This window comes from Ursus maritimus, unplaced genomic scaffold (assembly GCF_017311325.1).
Source record: "Ursus maritimus isolate PB19 unplaced genomic scaffold, ASM1731132v1 scaffold_26, whole genome shotgun sequence".
NCBI lineage: Eukaryota > Metazoa > Chordata > Mammalia > Carnivora > Ursidae > Ursus > Ursus maritimus.
Genome location: NW_024425119.1, coordinates 13113916 through 13135044, shown reverse-complemented (window position 1 = coordinate 13135044; position 21129 = coordinate 13113916). Strand labels below are relative to the sequence as shown.

At 45.1% G+C, this 21129-nt stretch overlaps 1 protein-coding gene across 1 annotated transcript in view; it reads left to right on the top strand.

Moving 5' to 3' along the window:
- GRIN2B (glutamate ionotropic receptor NMDA type subunit 2B) overlaps positions 1-20721 on the top strand; it is a 277553-nt gene extending 256832 nt beyond the window's left edge. Inside the window, exons 9-12 of the mRNA XM_008707015.2 lie at positions 11479-11639; positions 13483-13670; positions 16249-16487; positions 18830-20721. Coding sequence (XP_008705237.1) covers positions 11479-11639; positions 13483-13670; positions 16249-16487; positions 18830-20686 — 2445 coding nt within the window. The 3' untranslated portion in view covers positions 20687-20721. The remainder of the gene's footprint in view (positions 1-11478; positions 11640-13482; positions 13671-16248; positions 16488-18829) is intronic.
- Positions 20722-21129: the final 408 nt, after the last annotated feature.

Here is a 21129-nt window from a genome sequence, read left to right as displayed (position 1 = left end):
GGTCCCTCTGCACCTTGGCTCATGCCACGCCTGTTGCCCCGAGCGCCTTCCCCACACCTCTGCCAGTAGAAGTCCCGGCCAGTCTGTAAGAGCTCCAGCTCTGCCTCCTGTCGTTAGCCTCCCCACCCATCCCCTCATGGTGATCTCTGCTCCCTCTAAACTTGCAGAGCCCTGACCGGCCTTATGTCTCATTCGGAACTTGGCACACGCACCATGTCATTGGATTCTTCTATCCTCCACGCATTCACTGAGCGTCTCTTTTATGTGCATAGAACTCTGTGATGTGTTTTATGGTTCTGTGAGGACCCTGGGTTTGAATCCTTGTTCCACTCATTTCTAGCTCTGCAGCCTTTTTCAAATTACTTACCTCTCTGTGCATCAGTTTCCTTGTCTGCTAAATGGGGATAATAATACTACCTTGTAGGGTTGATGGAGAGATTAGTGAATTACTGCATGTCAATTGTATGGTATGTTATGGAAGTGTTAGCTGCTTCTCTCATTATACTACCATTTTAATTTCCAAATGCACATTAACGGAAGGATTGTATCTGTGGCCTCATTTCATTTCAGATATTCATTTCAGAGCTCAGTGACTTATGCATGAATTATAGCCATTAAATATGTATTGATGGTATTTTATGGCCAGACACAAGACTTTGACAAACATGTAAGACATCAGAGTACAGGTATGATGTGGCAAAGCTAATATTGAAGTAAACTCATCTGCTCAGATCTCCTAGCTCAGGGCCAAACCTCAGATCGCTCACATAAACTCTAATGCCGTTATCTGATTTTATGACATATTTTAGGAAATACTTATTAAGGTTTGTATATCCAAATTTTGTAAAATGCCAAAGAGGTATTATGAGGAGAACTAATAACCAAATTCCAGGAATCTGAAAAGCTGGTATACTTTATGTTCTGTATGCTCTTCTTGGGGGCACCGCAAGAGAGTAGTGACCACGGAGGGCATTCTGTTTCCTCCCCCACCCCCTGTTCCTCTCCTCCCACCTCAGCTCCACACTGAGCCCAGAGAGGTGAGGGGCTCCTTCCCCAGCAGCACAGCAGCCAGAGTTAGGAAGATGTACTTAACCAGGCTTCTTCTATCCAAGTGCAGATTTCTTCATATGCAAACTTTGGTGTGTTTCCCACTACGGACAACCAGTACTAACATTAACAGTGCTAATATTAACGATACGAGAAAAAAGAACAGAAATGACTAAGGTGTACTGAGTGCTTACTATATGCTAGCTCACTTTCTGGCCATAGCAGAATGGTATCGAGAAGAGAATTGCATTACTTTTGGCTCTTCTGTTACATACCTGTGTCTTCTAACTACATTCTGTAATGTTACTGTGTTCAGTCACCTACTCCGGGTGAATTTAAACAATAGCCTCTCCAATGAATAATTTATGATGAAATGTAGAATAATTGTTTTCCCTCCCACCTCCATCCCAGATTATAACTTTCATGAAGGTGAAGAATCTGACGGTCTAATCCATCACGGTGTCCACAGCGAGCTCGTTCCACGGGGAGCGTCCTGGGCCCTGAGTGTTTGCAAGGGAGGATTTGAGGGGGAGCTTATACCTTATTTCTCCTCTTAGAATATAGTTGAAATTCAGTTTCAAAACTAATTGGTTTGTTGATTAAGTTGTGTATTAAGTCACCCAGTAAGTGCTGGAGCTCAGATTTGAACTCAGTCTTTGGAGCCCCTCCCCCACGTATCCACGTACTGTTTTATCATTAAAGTGTCTGGTGAGTGTAAGCACAGACTGCCTCTTTGTCACATCTGTCCCAAGCATTGATGGGCCGTGGAACAGTGAGGAAGATCATGCCTTCAGAAAGCCTAGTGTATATACAACCATGTGACCTTCTTCTCCCTTTGGGCAAACAAGGACCGTGGCGGTGAGGGGGGAGGCTGCTTTCTCCAGCCACCTCCTCCCGTCTTCAAACGTTGTGCAGAGTCTGAAGTCACACACACATACCTGCTTCATCCTCGTTAGGCTGTAGACTATGATTATAGGACTATTGAGTAGCCGACAAAATAATAATAATAGTTGCTGTACTTACTTTGTAGCTCATGGGGAAATTGGGAAGATCAAAAGAGAGAAGAGATGTGGCACGTGGGTGGCCCCGTCAATTAAGCATCTGACTCTTGGTTTCGGCTCAGGTCATGATCTCAGGGTTGTGAGATCGAGCCTCACATCAGGCTCTGTGCTGGGCATGAAGCCTGCTTAAGTTAAGATTCTCCCTCTTCCTCTCCCCTTCCCCCCTCCTCTCCCTCTCTAAAAAAATTAATAAAATAAAAATTAAAAAAATAATTTAAAAAAATAACAAAAGAGAGAAAAGATGCAAAAAGAGCTGCACTTTGAGCAGGGGATGGAGCTATGACCCAGCACTCCCACTCCTGGATGTTTACCTTGAAGAAATGAAAATTTATGTTCACACAGAAACCTGCACAGGAATGTTACGGCTGCTTTTTTTGTAATTACCCCAAACGGAAGGTAACCTAAATGTCCTTACATGGATAAGTGGAGAGACAAGTTGGCACATCCATGCAATGCAGTTCGACTCAGCAATAGAAAGGAGTGACCTATAGTTACACGCCAGCGCACGGATGTGTCTCAAAGGGCACGGTTCCAAGTACAGAAACCCATCTCAGAAGGTTAGGTCCTGTGTGATTCCAGTTATAGGACATCCTGGAAAAGACGAAATTTATGATGATAGAGAACAGATCGGTGGTCGCCAGAGGTTGAAGGCGGGGAGGGGAAGGTAGAGGAGTAGCAGGAGGGAGTTCCAGGGGGAGATGGAATTGTTCTGTGTCCTGATTGTGCTTGCGGTTGCGGGATTCTGCATGTGGTTAAAATTCACTGGACTAATGGGGATTTAGTGTTTCACAGGGGCATCATTCAAGGTGGGGGAGATAAACAGATGGGTGGTGGTGACAGTGGCAACAGTGTGATTGCGCTTCGTGCCACGGTCCTGTACACTTACAGATATTTAAAATGAAAAGGGGCACCTGGGGGGCCCAGTCGGTTAGGCCTCTGACTTCTGATTTCGGCTCAGGTCATGATCTCAGGGTCAGGGGATCAAGCCACCTTGTGGGACTCTGTGCTCAGCGGGGAGTCTGCTTGAGATTCTCTCCCTCTCCCTCTGCCCCTCCCACTTGCTCACATGCTCTCTCTGTCTCTCTAAAATAAATAAAGTCTTTTAAAAAAAAATTAAAACAAATTTAACACTGAATTTTATGTTTATAAATTTATACTTTTACCACAATTTAAAATGAATGAATGAATAGAAGAGCAAATTTCATAAAAATAGTAAAAGTAATAAAAGAAGTGGTGAAACAGGGTATGCATGGTAATGAGAATGATAACGGGGGGTGCTGGGGAAGTAAAAAAGTGGTCCCTTCGGGATTCTGATGTTCTGCCACAGCCTCATAATTAGTAGCACAGACCAAACGCCACCCCTGGACGTGAAGCCGTCCCACCTTTTCCCGCGGGTGCCTTGGAAGGCTGAGTGGCATTTGGACATTGATTCTTTTTTGTGATTCAAATGTAAAAGCAGGGCAGAATGGGATGAATATTTATGTGTAGGATTGTCAAGCTTTGAAGACAAAAGCCCCCAAATTCTGTGTCCCATGTGGCTGGACCCTGCAAGCAGTACGTACGGTACCCATGCCCGCAAGGTCGTGGTGCTCGTTTGTGCTGATCTGCACATGCTGACCAGACTCCCATGGAATGAGAACCATTTTTCAGGGCAGCCAACTACCCCAGAAGGCATTTTCTTGACACTTTCTCCATGTTAGGAGAGCTGCTGTCCTTCACAAGCTCTAACTCTAATTAGCCTTGCTGGGCTTTGTCTGGTGCTCAGCACAAAACCCAGCACATGGTCCACATTTAGGAGGGTTTTTGTTTTGTTTTCAGACGCTGCTCTTTCTCCTGGCGTCATGGCCTCAAAGACTTCTCTGGGAATATGTTTCCTCACTCACATGGAAACTAAGCAGTGTTGAAGGAGGGGTCTTCAAGTGGAGGGGTTCTTGCCGTGTAAATGGATATTAACTTCCCATCACCATCCTTCCAAATCCAGCCCATCCTTCCTGCCAGCTTAAATCCAGCCTCCTCCACGAAGCCCTCCAGGCTGGTTGCAGCCTTTCTCTTTCGGAATTCCAGTGGCTCTGGTCCATGCCTGTGCGGACTTGTGTTTTACCTTGTGGTGCACCTGTCGTCTTTCATAGTCTTGGATGGAAGGGGTAGTGTCTGGTGATGCTTCTTCTGTTCCTCCTTACTCCCCCTGGTGTCCAGACCGTCGTGGGGGCTCAAGTCCTGCTCTGCCCCTATCTTCATCCTCCGACCTGTTCTTCATGCTGACACGTCTGGGCTCTTTCTCACACAAAAACCCACTCTTGACACACCGCCAGAATTCTTCAGTTACTTCTGGTAACGATGATGATGACAGTAACAGTAATAATAATGATAGCAATAATAGCTAATATGGTGTATTTATCATGTGCCAGGCACTGTGCTAACATTTTGCCCAGATTAACTGCTTGAATACTAAGAAACCTTATGAGGTAGGTGCTGTTATTAGCCCTACTGTACAAATGTGGAACCTGGGGCACAGAGAAGTTAAGTGAAGTCCTCCAGGTCACACAGCTCTCCAGCAGCAGAGCAAGGATTTGAATGCAGACAGTTTGGCTCCAGAGGCTCTGCTCTTTCTTCTGCCTTAGAACGTGAACTCTAAACTTTGTACAGAATTCAAGTCCCTTTGTGACCCAGGCCCTGTCTCCGTCTTCAGCCATGTCAGCCTCCCGTTACCACAGCCACATCTATTAGGTTCTGACAATGACACATGGGCCATGATCTCCAGTCATGCCCAAACTCTCTCACTGCCCAATGTCTTTGCACACTTGTCACTGTCTAGAAACCCCTTTGCTCCTCTTGTCCAACCGGAAGCCTCTCCCTTCTAGTCTTGACCCCCGTGCTGCAGCTTCCGGACTGCTGTTGAGGACCGCGCCCTGTGCTCTGTGCTCCCGCTGCAGTGTAGGCACGCTGTTGCATAACACGCATCGCGTGATTCACCACCCCGAGCTCATCCCCTGGTCAGGCCTCGGTGTCTGCTGTTCCCTGGCGCCGCTACACGTTCCCCTGGTCCTTGCATGCCTGGTTCCTTTGCGTCATGCCAGTCTTCTTTCAGATGCCACCTTCTCAGAGAGGCCTTTGCAGGACAGCCAGTGTGAACTTGTCCTTCTACCAGTCAGACTTTTTCCTATACCAGCTGTTTCAGCGTCTTCCTAGCGCTTCGTTTTCACTCCATGAAATTGTCTGTGGTCCTGTTATCTATTGCTGCTCAGCAAACTAACCCCAACACTCAGTGGCTTGGAGCAAGAACCATTTCATGGTATTTGACTATTGGGGGGGGGTCATATATTTGGGCAGGGCTCGACTGGGTGATCCTTCCACTCCATGTGACATCAGCTGAGGTGACAGGGTAGTCATCTGGTAGCTGGGCTGGGCTGCAGCGTCCACAGTGGCTTTCGTCTCCTATCTGGCACCCTGACTGGAATGATCGGAAGCCTGGGCTAGGCTGCAACTGTACACGGGACTGTGATGGCTCCACAGTGGCCTCGGGGTCCTTGGACTTTCTACAGAGTGGATTACTTCCATGGAAGCAAGGTTCCAGGAGGCCCACATGGAAACTGGAAGCTGCTTATGACTTAGCCTCAGAAGTTCCAGAATGTTACTTCTGCACAGTCTACTGGCCTAGCAAGTCACTGACGCCAGGCCAGAATAATCAAGGGGAGAGGGAACATAGACCTGACCTCTGGGTGGGAGGAGTAGCAAAGAATTTGTGGTTGTCTGTTAGTCCACTGCATTTAAAGAGGGGGGTACTTATTGTTTGCCTCCCTCCTTTACAATGTAAGGTCTCTAAAGGCAAGATCTTATTCTTCTTAATACTGTGGCCCCAGCACCATAAGAGATGTGCACAGGGCAGAGGCCAGTAAATCCTTGCTGAATATCTTTGGGAATGAAAGAATAAAGGAATGAATGAAAAAATGAATGAATGTTTACATCTCTGACTCTCTAATAGTTAAATCTCCTGAAAACAGCTGGATTTTTTTTTCATCTTTGTATCCTTAGTTCTTAATACAGTCCTCTACACTAATAGATGCTCAGCAAATATTTACCAAATGAATTGATGCATTTTAATTATTACAGTTAAAGGAGATAATGTGAGTTATTACGAGCAAATACATGGGTGTTGGATGTGAGTAACCGCTATGAGTGAATTAATAATGCCTTATACATACGAAAATAAGTTTATATATTTATTGAATAAATAAAACGAAATGGACCAGGTCCCCACTTCCCTTTCCCCTTCTCTCTGCAACAGGCTGTATGAGAGGCTCTCTATTAGGAAGGTGGCAGCCACGGCAGCCCCAGGACCCTCCAGTCCTATCGTCTTTGGGTGGGGCAGGGACATTTACTCCTGGCCCCCTAGCACCTTTCTCCTGGCACAGCTGCCAAGACTAATTCACTTGGAGGTTATTAAGATGGGGACTGAGGTGATGGTCTGAACAGCTAAGAGGGCCGAATTCTGTTTCCCTGCCGCTGCCCAGGAGGATCGAGTGAGATTACAGTTCTCGGTGCATTCGGCATGGTTTTGCCCTTTTGTAAGTGCGTGCCTACAGTAATTGCTGGAAGCCGTGTGTTGATTCCACAGGGTGAGTGTGAGTCAGCATTAGATGTGCCAGAAAGGGAAGGAAACCCTCCCATGGGGCCCCACTTAGAGCGTGCTGCTTCCCTCCCAGCAAGCAGTCTAGGGCTAGTCAGCCAGCGTCTGAGCTGGCAGTGGGAAGGCTCGGCTCCCAGAGGTCAAGCCTCAGCCTGTCGTCCTGCTTCCCCACGTGGCCTTGAACAACTTACCTGGCCTCTTCAGGGCTTCAGTTTCCTCACCTGTGAAGTGGGGCTGATCCTTAAGGTCCCTTTCTTTCTGCATTTTTATTGCTCTATCTAAATCTGTTTTTATAGACCCAGTCTGGGTAACTCTGGAAAAAGATTCCAAATTCAAGGAAGCCCTGTAATGGCCAAAGGTGGCCAGTAAGGAATACTGTGGTAAAGTCCCTACTGTAAAATCAGACGGGGGGTAAACAGAAGGGGGAATGAACCATGAGAGACTATGGACTCTGGGAAACAAACTGAGGGCTTCAGAGGGGAGGGGGTGGGGGATTGGGATAGGCTGGTGATGGGTAGTAAGGAGGACACGTATTGCATGGTGCACTGGGTGTTATACGCAAGTAATGAATCATGGAACACTACATCAAAAACTTGGAATGTACTGTATGGTGACTAACATAACATAATAAAAAATTATTATAAAAATTATAATAAAAATAAAAAATAAAATATTTATTATAAATAAATAAAATCAGATGGAGCTTTTTAGTCTAATGACAGTCTCCTAAGTGTATTTAGGCTTTTTGATTTTTTTCTAAAAATTGTTTCTTGGGGTCCTCCCTGTTCTATGGATTTTAAGACTCTTGGTTCTTGACAGTACAAAATGTTACTCCCTCCCAAAACCCCAGAGAGCATTGATTACCATTCAGGTCAAACAAGTGCCATATAATGCCTCACCACTTGGGGTAAGTTTTATTACAGGGCATTTAGTGGAAGCGTCAAGGTATTGGGAAGATTATTCTTTCCTTCCTTCCCCACAGGCCTTGCTGAACAGGTACTTCTCTATGGCCATGAATTTTAGTCAAGTTCAAGTTCCAATGACAGTTTTTTGTTTTGTTTTGTTTTGTTTTGTTTTGTTTAAATCTGAGTTTTATTTAAGCCTCACAAGCTGGGACAAGAATTTTCAAAGGAAAAGCCAAGCTCACTTCTGCCTCTGCTTTGGCTAATTCTGGGGCAGTGCACTCACATTCTTGGTCCCCAGAGCTGGCCTAGTTTAAGGAACAAATTAGAGAACAAGAGTTTTCCATCTTAGAAACACTGGCTAACATAAGACAATTTTAGATATTAAAGTTTCGTCCTCACAGAAGCAGTTAATGATTTTTAGAATCCACCATGTGCCAGATATCGTGTTGAGTGATTTCCTATATTTATCTTATTATTAATCAAAAATAATGCTTCCAGAAAAATGGGGCTCTGTGAATTTTAGTAACTTGCCCATGTTCACACAGCTGGTCAGAGAAAGAACTAGAAGCCAAACACAAATTATCTGCCTCCAAGACCAGTGCTTTCCAAGGACTGGGCTTTCCCATTCTTTCGGTGCTTGCTGGTTCCTCTGATTGTTTTCTTCTGAAGGATGCTTCCACTCTGAGCCTTGCTCTGTTATCATTCATTTCCTTTAGATTTTTAATAGTTTTAATCGATTTTCAAATATTTTCTCTCCATCGGTGGCTTGTCTCTTCATGATCTTAACTGTGTCTTTCAAAGAGTTCTTAATTTAGATGAAGTCTGATTTTTTTTCCTTTTTTTCTTTTTCTTTTCTTTTTTTTTTTTTTTTTTTTTTTTTTTTTTTTTTTTTTTTTGGTGGATTGTGCTGTTGGTGTCATATGTAGAAATCTTTGTGTAACTTGAGGTTACAAAGACTTTTTCCTGTATTTTCTCCTAGAAGTATTACAGTTCATATTTAGGTGTATGATTCATTTTGTGTTAATTTCTTTGTGTCTCCTGAGGTGTGGAATGAAGTTGTTTTTTGTTGTTGTTGTTGTTGTTGTTTTTTGCATATGGAAATCTAATCATTCCAGTACCATTTGTTGAAGACACTTCTATCTCCACTTTATCAGCCTTTGCACCATTTGTGTGTTGGTCTATGGCTGGGCACTCTACTCTCTTCTGATGATCTCCTCTTCTATCCATGCTCATGTCACACTGTCACGATCGCTATCACTTTATGACAAGTCTAAAAGTCAGGTCTTATAAGTCCTTACTTTTTGTCTTTTTTGCAGAGTCATCTTTGGCTATTTCAGGTCCTTGATCATTTCTTTAGTTTTTATTTATTCAAAGATATAGTTATAAAACAACATCCGGAAATCTGAAGATAATTTAAAATTTAAGGTTATGAAAGAGTAGTACTTCCATAATCTAGCTTCATCAGGAAGTGAGGTACTCAGGGCATCAGATTCCATTTGGTTAATCAAAATTGTTGCGTATACTTATGTGGATTGCCAATTAAAAAAAAAGACTAGAAACATAGGGATTTATACTGGAATTGAACTGGACATGGTTTCAACTTTCACTGATGTTTCAGAAAATACTTTGGGCCCGAGAATATCTTGGTCATTGTGAACATCAGCTGTCATTGCCCGAGCAAAGTGGAGAATCCCTGGTCAGAGGGAGTCCATTTGTTTGTATTTCTGCCTGCCATAGTACGTACTCTGCTTTTGATTTGAGGGATACCTTCTTTCAAACAAGTGAAGTGTTATAATTGACAGTGATATGCGTAGCATTCTGTCTCTTCCAGTAAAGCATATCCCTGTTTACTTAAACTTGCTGTCTGCTGGGGGACAGTGAGGAATGCTATTAATTAAGCCAGTTGATTCCAGATAATGTTAGCCATTACTACCACTGTGTGACATTGAGCAAATTACTTGTCCCCTTTGCCTCGGTCTTCATCTGTGAAATGAGAGGTTTGAACTAGTTAACCCTGAGTGGCTTATCCAACTCTAAAATTCTTTCACTCTTTTATTCACTTAAAAATCACAGCCCTTTCAAAACCAATTAAACAAAAACTCTTAATAGCAAAAAGCACTGTGGTAAATCAGACTAGGGGCCTTTTGAGTCAGGAAGTAGTGGTCTTTTGATGCATTGCAGATTGCCTGACACCACTGCATGACTCTGCTTTTAACTATGGCCAACTCTGAGCACTGATGATGGCATTTTCGGTTCCTGGTGCTATGACATTTTGTGGTTTATGAAATCCCCCTATTCTGAGAAGCTCTTGAGCTTTTCAGGTCAAGGGACAGAGAAAGGAGAATGTCTCCTAAGCCCACACAAGTCCAGAGGATCAGAGTACTCCTGAGTTGGCAGGTTAGATTTTCAAATATATCTCCAAAGTCAATGGTACAGTATTGAAACCAAGAGGACTTTAAAGGTCTACATTGTCTTTCCTATGCCAAGGTATAGCAGAGCTACTCTGGTCGTATTCTATCTGATCACTGATGTCCTAGCAGAATGGAAAGGTTGGAGAGTGTGAAGTTTACTGGGGAATGCAGAATATAGACATGAGTTAAAAATAATATAAAGAATCTTTATTGAGGACTCACTGTGTGCAAGGTGCTCTGCCAGGCACTTCTTATACATTATATCCTTTCATCCACGTAACAGTCTTGAAATTAGACATTATTTTCTCCCTCTTGCAAATGAGGAGATGGTGCACAGAGAGTTCATGTTTTTTGCCCAAGATTGCACAGTAGTAAGTGGCAGAGCTGATCTTCAGCCTATATCTTTCTCAATCTAGAGCTTAAACTCTTAATGACTATATCAGAGACTAGCTCTCAGAACTTAGCCAGCTCATTTAGTGCATAATTGCATTTGTAGTGTGATAGAAACTAAGAACAACAAGTCATTTTGGGTAGACTTGATGGAGGAAAGAACTCACAGAAGGTGTCCTGAAGAAATTGCTTTGAGTTACATTTTGAGATGAAGGACATGAATTGGCCTCAAGAGAAAAGTGAGTTCATGCTGAGGGGACAGACTATATGAGGCCATGAAGATACAAATGAATAAATTATTTGTTCAGGAAGCAATGTATAGACTTACTCATTGCAGGGCAATACCAGAAATAAAGCTGATGTCATAGAGGTGAAAAATCCAAGAGATTTTACTTTGTTATGCTGGGCACTGGAGATCCACTCCCAGTTCTTAAGCAAGGGAAGGAACATAATTAAAACTGTATTTGATTTTACAATTTATTCTATAACTCATATAGAACAAATAGGGGCTTTTAATGCATGAAGGAAGGTCAAGAGAAAATTTCTTAGCAAAATATATTTGATACCCAACAAATTATTTTCAGGAGTACCTCGTAGCTCATCCCACTGAAGTCCTGTAGCCTCAGATGGTACAATGACAATGTATTTAGTCCCCTAAATTAAGAGGCCTGGAAACATATTTTACACAATTTTCAAATATCAAGCTGACTAAACCACTGCATTTAAGCTGCACACTCCCATCATCACTGGTATTGTGCAGTATGTGTAAATGGAACATGCAAAGATTGTAGATTAAATCCAGGATTGGGCTAATAAAAAGCTCTCAACAATATGTATTAAATCGAGTTGAAGTCCTCTTTCAGTTAGCATCTGCTGTTCCGAAGTCAGGGCCAATGTATTTGGTGAACTAGAGTTGGGTCCCTTCCATTATAAATCCACGAATGCTAACTTAATATCTCTTCACATTTTCTGAAGCATTTTCTTTCTTTCTCTCTCTCTCTTTCCCTCTCCCTCTCACTCTCTTTCTCTCTCTCCAGTTCCAGAGACCTAATGACTTCTCACCCCCTTTTCGCTTTGGGACTGTGCCCAATGGCAGCACAGAGAGGAATATTCGCAATAACTACGCAGAAATGCATGCCTACATGGGAAAGTTCAACCAGAGGGGTGTAGATGATGCATTGCTCTCCCTGAAAACAGGGTAAGAACTGCTTCCAAGCTCAGAGTCTTTGATATGTTTCTCACATTTATTAAATGTACACTGAATCAGATATATCATGCTTGGGTGCCAGACAAAGTTAAAGCAAAGAAGACTGCATTTGCTTTCTATGGATTTCCAAGTTGAATTTGACAATACAATTCAGGCCAGTGCACAAAGATTCCTATGCTCTTATATACTTCTATGTATTTTTGTTTTAGCAATTATATTCTACTTGCATTAATGTAACCATGAAACAGGAATGGAATAGCCATAAATGCGGAAGGGAAGAGTCAAGGCTAAGGTTCATGTATTATGCATGAAAAGAAGACCTGTTGACCAGAAGGTGAAAATGATATTTCTGTTGTCTTGCGGACAAGGGAGAAATGAAAGAAGAAAATGGTGAAGGTTTTTAGACAACAAACAGTGAGAAGGTGTTGACTGATCTCCAGTTCCAGCTTTTGTTGGTGTTCTTTGATCCAGCTTTATACTCTAGAAAGTATTTGTTTGTTAAAAGGAGCTCATGAACTGCAAATACATTGGCTTGCATAATCCCAGCCACATTGGTCCCTTTATTCATTTGGCCTCTCGAAGCCACAGCTGTGGAATAAGACAGATAATTGAGCATTATAGATGTTGGGACTTTGGGGTGAAGGGGTCTTGTAACTGATTTCCTGTGTTGTATGATAACTAGCAGCACTTGCACCTCCCAGTGGCTCCAGTTCTGAGAGAGCCACCCAGATGCATGTGTACTTAAATACTGTTAGACTCTGTCTTATCACCATAAAGTCACAGCAGATACCAGGAGACGGGATTTGAGCTTGGGCATAGGACAGACTTTGGTAGGTCGCCTGGCCCCTGGTACAACCACAGTTGTCAATCATATCAGGTTTTGGGTTTTTTGGTGTGCCACTTTTCTATCGGGTACTCATGGGCTTTTTGGAAAATGTTCTGTATCTTAACATACCAGAAAAGGCTTATTTTTTCTCAAGGAGGGATAAAGCTAACTTACCTTGTAAAAGTGAAGGGGATGATGCATGCTTTTCTTTCTTGCAGACCTCTCTATATTACCTACCTATATGGCTATATCTGGATTTCTTTCTCTACTTTTAATGTGTTTAAATGTTGGTTTGAAATACTGGTCCAGGCCTTCCTGCCCTTACCCCTAGTCTTACTACCTTCCCTACATACTCCTTCCTTGGAAAGCACAATATACAAAGAGATTCTTAGATGTTTCGGAACTTGAGAGATCTGAATTCTTCTATCTGTTGGATTCTCCTATAGTTGTGCACATTTGCTCTTAACACAAGCCTGTGCTGCTACCACCCCGACTACTCATTTCTTTCCTTGTGCTGCAAAACAGAATATTGAAACCTTTCTGACCACAAAAATAGCATTGCACAGCTATTGAAACACATACACCTACGCTTATCCCCACTCTGGACTGTAATGAACTGAGAAATGAAAAATGTTATATAAATCTAACCCATGCTATTTGTTGTTATCATCGTGATGGTTACTTTTCATTATTTTGGTTATTATTTTTATTGATTCCTTTTTACTCCTTCTCCTTTCAGACACAGCTTATGAGTTGGCTTCAGGCCCGACTTACATTCTCATCATTCCCAGTGGGAGGGAAAGAACTCCTCCTTTCAACCTGAAATCACATAAAGAACAGCCTGGGATTTAGGCTTTAGATTCTGGCTGAGTTCCAACTTGAGCCTTACTTTGAACCAGTTCTCCCCATCATTTGCTAGAGCCCTACCGCTTCATTTTAATGGCTCCATAGGTAGTTTTGTACTAAAAGTTCTCCACTGGACTGTTTGTTTGCTTCTTTTTTGCACAGGAAACTGGATGCCTTCATCTATGATGCAGCAGTGCTGAACTACATGGCGGGCAGAGATGAAGGCTGCAAGCTGGTGACCATTGGCAGTGGAAAGGTCTTTGCCTCCACTGGTTATGGCATTGCCATCCAAAAAGATTCTGGGTGGAAGCGCCAGGTGGACCTTGCTATCCTGCAGCTTTTTGGAGATGGTGAGTCAAAGATGGTGGCTCTTCTGATGGCCAGTCCAAAATACCAACCCTTCTTTCTTCTCCACTCCTGTAACCCCCGCCTTTCCAGAAAAGTATTTCACAGTATATTACGAAACTTGGAGGTAGGTACGAGTGTCCTAGGACTGCTGTAACAAAGTACCACCGCTGAGTGACTTAAATCATAGAAATTTGGCTCACATTTCTAGAGGCCAGAAGTCTAAGATCAAAGTGTCAGCATTGCTTCCTTCTGCAGGCCTCGAGGGAGACTCTGTTCCATGCCCCTCCCCTAGCTCATGGTGGTTTGCTGGCAATCTTTAGCATTCCTTCACTTGTAGACATATCAGCCCATCTCTGCCTTCGTGTTCACATGGCATTTTCCCTACATGCCTGCTCTCTCTCTCTACATGTGTATGTCTGATTTCCGCCATTTTTAAGGATGCCAATTATATTGGATTAGGGGACCACCCTACTCCAGGATAACCTCCTCTTAACTAATTCCATCTGCAATTACCTCATTTCCAAATAAAGTCACATTTCAAGGGACTGGAGATTAGGACTTCCAACAGAGGAATTTGGCAGGAGTGGAGGGTACTGGGAAGGTGGACACAATTCAACCCATAACTGGGTGAAATTTGGGAGGGAGTATTAGAGTAGTTGGTCAAGGAGGTATGTCTCAAGATTACAGGGTATGATCAACCTTTCAGGGATAAAGTAAGAGAAGCTAGTATTAGATGTTCCAAACAATCTTCTCACATGTGGCCAGAGCAGTGGATAGAACTTCAGAAAGGTCTCTGCTTTTTCTGGGTCCAGAGAAAGGGCAGAGAAGTATACTTGTGGCCACCTATCCATTCTTCCCTCTCTCCCATCTTGCTCTTTCAGCTAGAAGACATAGGAATCAGGGACAGGGTCCTCTGAGACAGCACTCATAAGGCATTCCCTAGTATCATTCTGGCAGGAGACCGAGCAGTGAGCTTGCTTTGAAAAAAAAAAAAAAACTCATCTCCAATTTCATTATACTCATGTCTTCTGTATCCCTCTTTACTTTGTTGTCTAAAGTACCTACCCTTCCTGTTAGCCTCCCAGAAGCTAATCCAGTTATGGGTGAGGAGCCTGACTCTGCTTGGCCCCAAAGGCCATCAGCCGGTGGTTCTCTAAATTGTGTCTACAGAACCTTTGCTGTTAGGGATGAGATAAGAGGCAGAAGAATACAGCTGGATTTTCAGACTCCTGGTGAAGTTGGTTGTTCCACTAGTTAGGAAAATCACAGTTTGATCAAAGAAATGAGTAAAATGTGATTTGGTTAACCTAGAAAGATGAGAGGGTTCTAGCTGGAGTGCTAACGGGCCATGTTGGTCTGAGGGCTTCTGAAATTCTCATTTAGCTCTCACCCAAAGGCAATACAGAGCCTCTGTCTATGAGGAAGGATGGCCGTAGAGATGACTGGGAGAAGTTGCCAAAGCTCTAGTTGGTTTATGCAAAGTTCAAATTTTTAGCCAGACTGGAATTATTAGAACAGACAGTTTCCTTCATGAGGTGTTCAGAATTTTGTTTGCCTAGAATTAGATGCATTCTGGGGCACGTGGATTCCTTCATTTTCCTTTTGTCTAGGGTTTCTGCCTTGCTAATTCCTCATATCCAGTGAAGTGGATAAAGGTTATTGTCCCTGGCATGAATCAAATTAATCAAAGCTTCCCTAAGTGGTGTTACAAGGAGGCAGGTCTGAATTTGGTGGTCTCGTTTGAGTCAAGCTCGCTCCCCCTTACTCTTACTATTTCTTTTTCCCTCTGCAACAAGAGATCAGTAAGTGTGAGGGTCCATGGGGAGTCAATCAGTTTCTCTGCTTATCTCTCTCTGCCCTTCCTGCCCCAGCCCAATCTGATTTGCATATTTTCAAGAGCAATTTTCTGAATCTCATGTTTGATTAATGTTATTTCTTACTATCTGCAAAATAAAATACAAAGTGCTTACTTAGTCTGATACTCAAGCCCTCAGCAATCTTGCTTCAGCCTTTTTTGTTTGGTTTCCTGTGCTTCCTTTTACTCTGGTTGAGCTGTTCTGCATGTCTTTCCCAAATAAGCCTTGTGTTTTCCCACCTTCTTCCCATTGATCATGCCATTTCTGCTGCCTGGAGTGCCTTTTCATGCAAATAAATTAAAATTCACCCATTTACTATGTCCACCTGCAAGTCCTACCTTCCTCATGAAAACCCACAGGCCACCCCATCCACAAAATTACTCTCATGAATTTGAACCCCTGTTACCTGAATATTGCTAGTCATATTGATTACTTATATATCAATTGGCACTGGATAGAGAATGGAGAGCAGGGGTAATGCCTAATATCTTTGTGTCACTGCAGTACCCACATTAAGCTGTCACTGAATACTTGTCAAATACATTGATGAGTTAATATATAGTGGTATTAGTAAAATTACTGGGAACTTTATTAATTTGCTTTCTGTCTTCCTGTCTCTTTCTCTCTCATGTTTTTCTGTCTCTTCCCCAATACCCCTCTTGTCCCCTTTCTCTGCTCTTCTGTCTTCTCTCTTTACCTGTTTTCCTTTCTGCTGTGTCTCCAGGGGAGATGGAGGAGCTGGAAGCTCTCTGGCTCACTGGCATTTGCCACAACGAAAAGAATGAGGTCATGAGCAGCCAGCTGGACATTGACAACATGGCGGGCGTCTTCTACATGTTGGGGGCAGCCATGGCTCTCAGTCTCATCACCTTCATCTGCGAACACCTTTTCTATTGGCAGTTCCGGCACTGCTTTATGGGTGTCTGTTCTGGCAAGCCTGGCATGGTCTTCTCCATCAGCAGAGTAAGTGGTTTGATTGAGGTGCCGGGGGCTTGTGAAGTGCTTAGTCTAGCACTGTGCAAAGCAGAGAGACCCAGGCAGGCACTAACTCCAGCATTCTGCAGCTAAAGCCAGAAACTACATCATGAACGTTTCCCCAGGGGGTCGGGTGATATAATTTCAGGTGGCTCAAAAACAACGGGTGATACTATTTTTCCTTCAAGAAACAGCTTTGTGTGTGGGGTTTGGGCATTTGGTTTTCAATAAGAACTGGCAGATCTGTCAAAGTGAAAAATTTGGCCTTCTACCAAATGCCTTCCATCACCATTAGTTAATTCTGTATGGGCTGTATTAATCATTTAATCTTTTTTTTTTAAATCACAACTCTATTCAAATAGTGAAATGTAATGTATCTCTCTTACTCTGACATACAAAGATATATTATTGGTAGTTCCACTCTTCCACACAGTTTTAAGCATGTGTGAGTTATGGGGGGGTTTAAGAGCTTTGCAGGACCTTCAGAAGTAAGTACTGACCCATAAAAAATTTACATTCCAGAAATTTCCTTAATTGGAACAAGAGTATAACTCTTAAGTTCTTCTTTATTTAGGTCTCTTCTAAGTTTCTAGTCCAAAGTGAGGATTTGGGACTCAGTTTTCAGTATGAACAAAGGATCACAGGGAAGGGGGAGGGGAAAAGCAGGCTTCTTTTAATTTTGTCAGTAAGGTTATAGGATTCATTCATGAGAAATGACCTCTGATGTCCTTTTAGAATAGAGGTCTAGATTTCAGATATAACTAACTTTGGCTCTAATGGAGTTATGTAAGAAAATGGATTTCTCATTAAGTTGTTCTATCTTTTCATCATTTTCCTATAGTATTTTAGTGATAGAGAACAGTTTCCTCTCTGGCTGTGAACTGATTCAAGCCATTCAGTAAGCAAGCAGGAGGAAGGAACCTGTGGTCCCTGAGCCACATTGCTCCGCTCTGTGGTCCTTTCTAAGGTCCCAGATAGGGTGCTGGCAGAAGCAGTGGGAGCTGGCGGCCTGTAATAGAAATCCCATTCATAGACCTGCAGCACAATTAAGACTTCCGCAGAGGAAAAACGCTCAGCACTTTCCCTTGGCCGTAATCAAGAAGAGTTAGAAACCAAGGAAAGTAACCTTACCTTGAAGATCTCGTGTCTCGCTACTGCCCTCTGGGACGGCGAGGCTCACCTCACCTAAACCTCTCTTCTTGCCCCCTTAACTGCAATTCTCCGTTCTAATCTTCTCTGCTCTCCTCCCCATCTATCGGGGCAACTTCCCTTCCAAATCAATCCCCTTTGTTTCAAAGACGCAATTCAAATGACCTCCCCTTCACATATTTCCCTTGCCAGGGAGAAAAGTTCCAAATGTGTCCACCTTTCAAGGCAGGGAGCAAGACGTTAGCAGGTTAGCTTGACTTGGGACTTGACCCCAACCCATTACCTCTCCTGGATGGTGTTCTTCAAGGCCTGGTATACAGAGCTGCACCAGGGAGTTCTCAATCAATAGTAATTTGTCACGATATTAATTATGTATGATAAGATTAAGCTAGTGAGAAAGTATAAGAAGGAAACCAGGAGCTAAGGAGAATAAATGAGAAGTTCAACAAGGGAATTATTTATTCCTATTTAGTACTTGATATCTGTCCCAGTTCTGCCCTCCCACATTGTAGGGCACAGCGGGAAAAAAATCCTTCTTTGACCCCAGGGCTCTCTGACTCTCTCTGTGAATTTGGTTCATGCTTGGCTCAAGAAGAGAACTGCTCAGCCATTCTTTGGTGACCAAAATCCTAAAAACCACTCAAAGTTTGTCAGAGCTGGAAAAGAGTGGCTCTTGTGAGCTCCAAGCTTCCCCGTGCTATCCTGCCAGCCGAGGGTGGCCGGCCGCGGCAGAACAGCCCCAACATCCGTGGCGCATAACTGTCGATGTCCAGGCATCTGACAATAATTTTTGCCATCCATTGATATCACAACCTCATTTTTAAGATGCAGAAACCTAGGCCTAGGAAGGAAAATCAATGCAAGTCACTGATGGAGTGGCGGCGTTAGAATGTCATGTCCTATGATTCCAGTCTATCTGCTCAAGTCACGTGGAGTGGCCGTGTCCCCTCACACAGCCAGACCACTAAGCTTAGCTCATGCTACAAAACTGGCTCAATCCTGGTGATAAATCAGGCAAGCTTCTATCCACACCGTTTTATGAGCATACCAAGACCACTTCATGTTTTCCCCGACTTTTCTTCTCCAGCGAGACAGTTAGTAGCGGGGGAGGGGCGAGTGTTGTCTGTGTCATTTCCAGCCTCGCTGGAGACCTGACCCGTCTCCTCCTCTTCTCGCTCCAGGGTATCTACAGCTGCATCCATGGAGTGGCTATCGAGGAGCGCCAGTCCGTGATGAACTCCCCCACCGCGACCATGAACAACACACACTCCAACATCCTGCGCCTGCTCCGCACGGCCAAGAACATGGCCAACCTGTCTGGTGTGAACGGCTCCCCCCAGAGCGCCCTGGACTTCATCCGACGGGAGTCATCCGTCTACGACATCTCCGAGCACCGCCGCAGCTTCACGCATTCCGACTGCAAATCCTACAACAACCCGCCGTGTGAGGAGAACCTCTTCAGCGACTACATCAGTGAGGTGGAGAGAACTTTTGGTAACCTGCAGCTGAAGGACAGCAACGTGTACCAAGATCATTATCACCACCACCACCGGCCCCACAGCATCGGCAGCGCCAGCTCCATCGACGGGCTCTACGACTGCGACAACCCACCTTTCACCACCCAGCCACGGTCCATCAGCAAGAAGCCCCTGGACGTTGGCCTGCCCTCCTCCAAACACAGCCAGCTAAGCGACCTGTACGGCAAGTTCTCCTTCAAGAGCGACCGCTACAGTGGCCACGATGACCTGATCCGCTCGGACGTGTCCGACATCTCCACTCACACGGTCACCTACGGAAACATCGAGGGCAATGCCGCCAAGAGGCGTAAGCAGCAATACAAGGACAGCCTGAAGAAGCGGCCGGCCTCGGCCAAGTCCCGACGGGAGTTTGACGAGATCGAGCTGGCCTACCGCCGCCGGCCACCCCGCTCCCCTGACCACAAGCGTTACTTCAGGGACAAGGAAGGGCTCCGGGACTTCTACCTGGACCAGTTCCGCCCGAAGGAGAACTCCCCGCACTGGGAGCACGTGGACCTGACGGATATCTACAAGGAGCAGAGCGAGGACTTCAAGCGCGACTCGGTCAGTGGAGGCGGGCCCTGTACCAACAGGTCTCACATCAAGCACGGGGCGGGCGACAAACACGGTGTGGTCAGCGGGGTCCCGGCTCCCTGGGAGAAGAACCTGACCAATGTGGATTGGGAGGAGCGCTCCGGGGGCAACTTCTGCCGCAGCTGCCCGTCCAAGCTGCACAACTACTCCACGGCGGTGACCGGGCAGAACTCGGGCCGGCAGGCGTGCATCCGGTGCGAGGCCTGCAAGAAAGCAGGCAACCTGTATGACATCAGCGAGGACAACTCCCTGCAGGAGCTGGACCAGCCAGCCGCCCCCGTGGCGGTGCCGTCCAACGCCCCCAGCGCCAAGTACCCCCAGAGCCCGACCAACTCCAAGGCCCAGAAGAAGACCCGGAACAAACTGCGCCGGCAGCACTCCTACGACACCTTCGTGGACCTGCAGAAGGAAGAAGCCGCCTTGGCCCCGCGCAGCGTGAGCCTGAAAGACAAGGGCCGCTTCCTGGATGGGAGTCCCTACGCCCACATGTTTGAGATGCCAGCTGGCGAGAGCACCTTTGCCAACAGCAAGTCCTCAGTGCCCACCGCCGGACACCACCACCACAACAACCCCGGCGGCGGCTACATGCTCAGCAAGTCGCTCTACCCCGACCGGGTCACGCAAAACCCTTTCATCCCCACTTTCGGGGACGACCAGTGCTTGCTCCATGGCAGCAAATCCTACTTCTTCAGGCAGCCCACGGTGGCGGGGGCGCCGAAAGCCAGGCCAGACTTCCGCGCCCTTGTCACCAACAAGCCGGTGGTCTCGGCCCTTCACGGGGCTGTGCCAGGCCGTTTCCAGAAAGACATCTGTATAGGGAACCAGTCCAACCCCTGTGTGCCTAACAACAAAAACCCCAGGGCTTTCAATGGCTCCAGCAATGGGCATGTTTATGAGAAACTTTCTAGTATTGAGTCTGATGTCTGAGTGAGGGAAGAGAGAGGTGTTAAGGTGGGTACGGGAGGGTGGGGCTGTGGGCGTGTGGTGCGCATGTCACGGAGGGTGACGGGGGTGAACTTGGTTCCCATTTGCTCCTTTCTTGTTGTTTTCCTTTATTTACGGAATCCTGGAGTTCTGATTCCTTCCGAGGGCAACCCTGGTGACCAGCACCGTCTCCCCTCCCTTTCCAGTTCTCTCCTCCCTCCCCATCTGTCAGTCGTTCCTGGTCCCGGGAAAGAGTACAGCGGGCTCGCTCAGCACAGCACCGGGAGGGCAAAGTGGTGAGAGGAGGTGGCTGCACGCAGGCTTCCTCCCAGCGTGGAAGGACTGTTTGCCACCCACTTGGAGTGAAGCAGGGAGACCCAAAAGGAGGCCACGTGAGCACAGGATAGCTCTTCCCAAACGGATCTTTAGGTTTAGGTGAGAAAGCA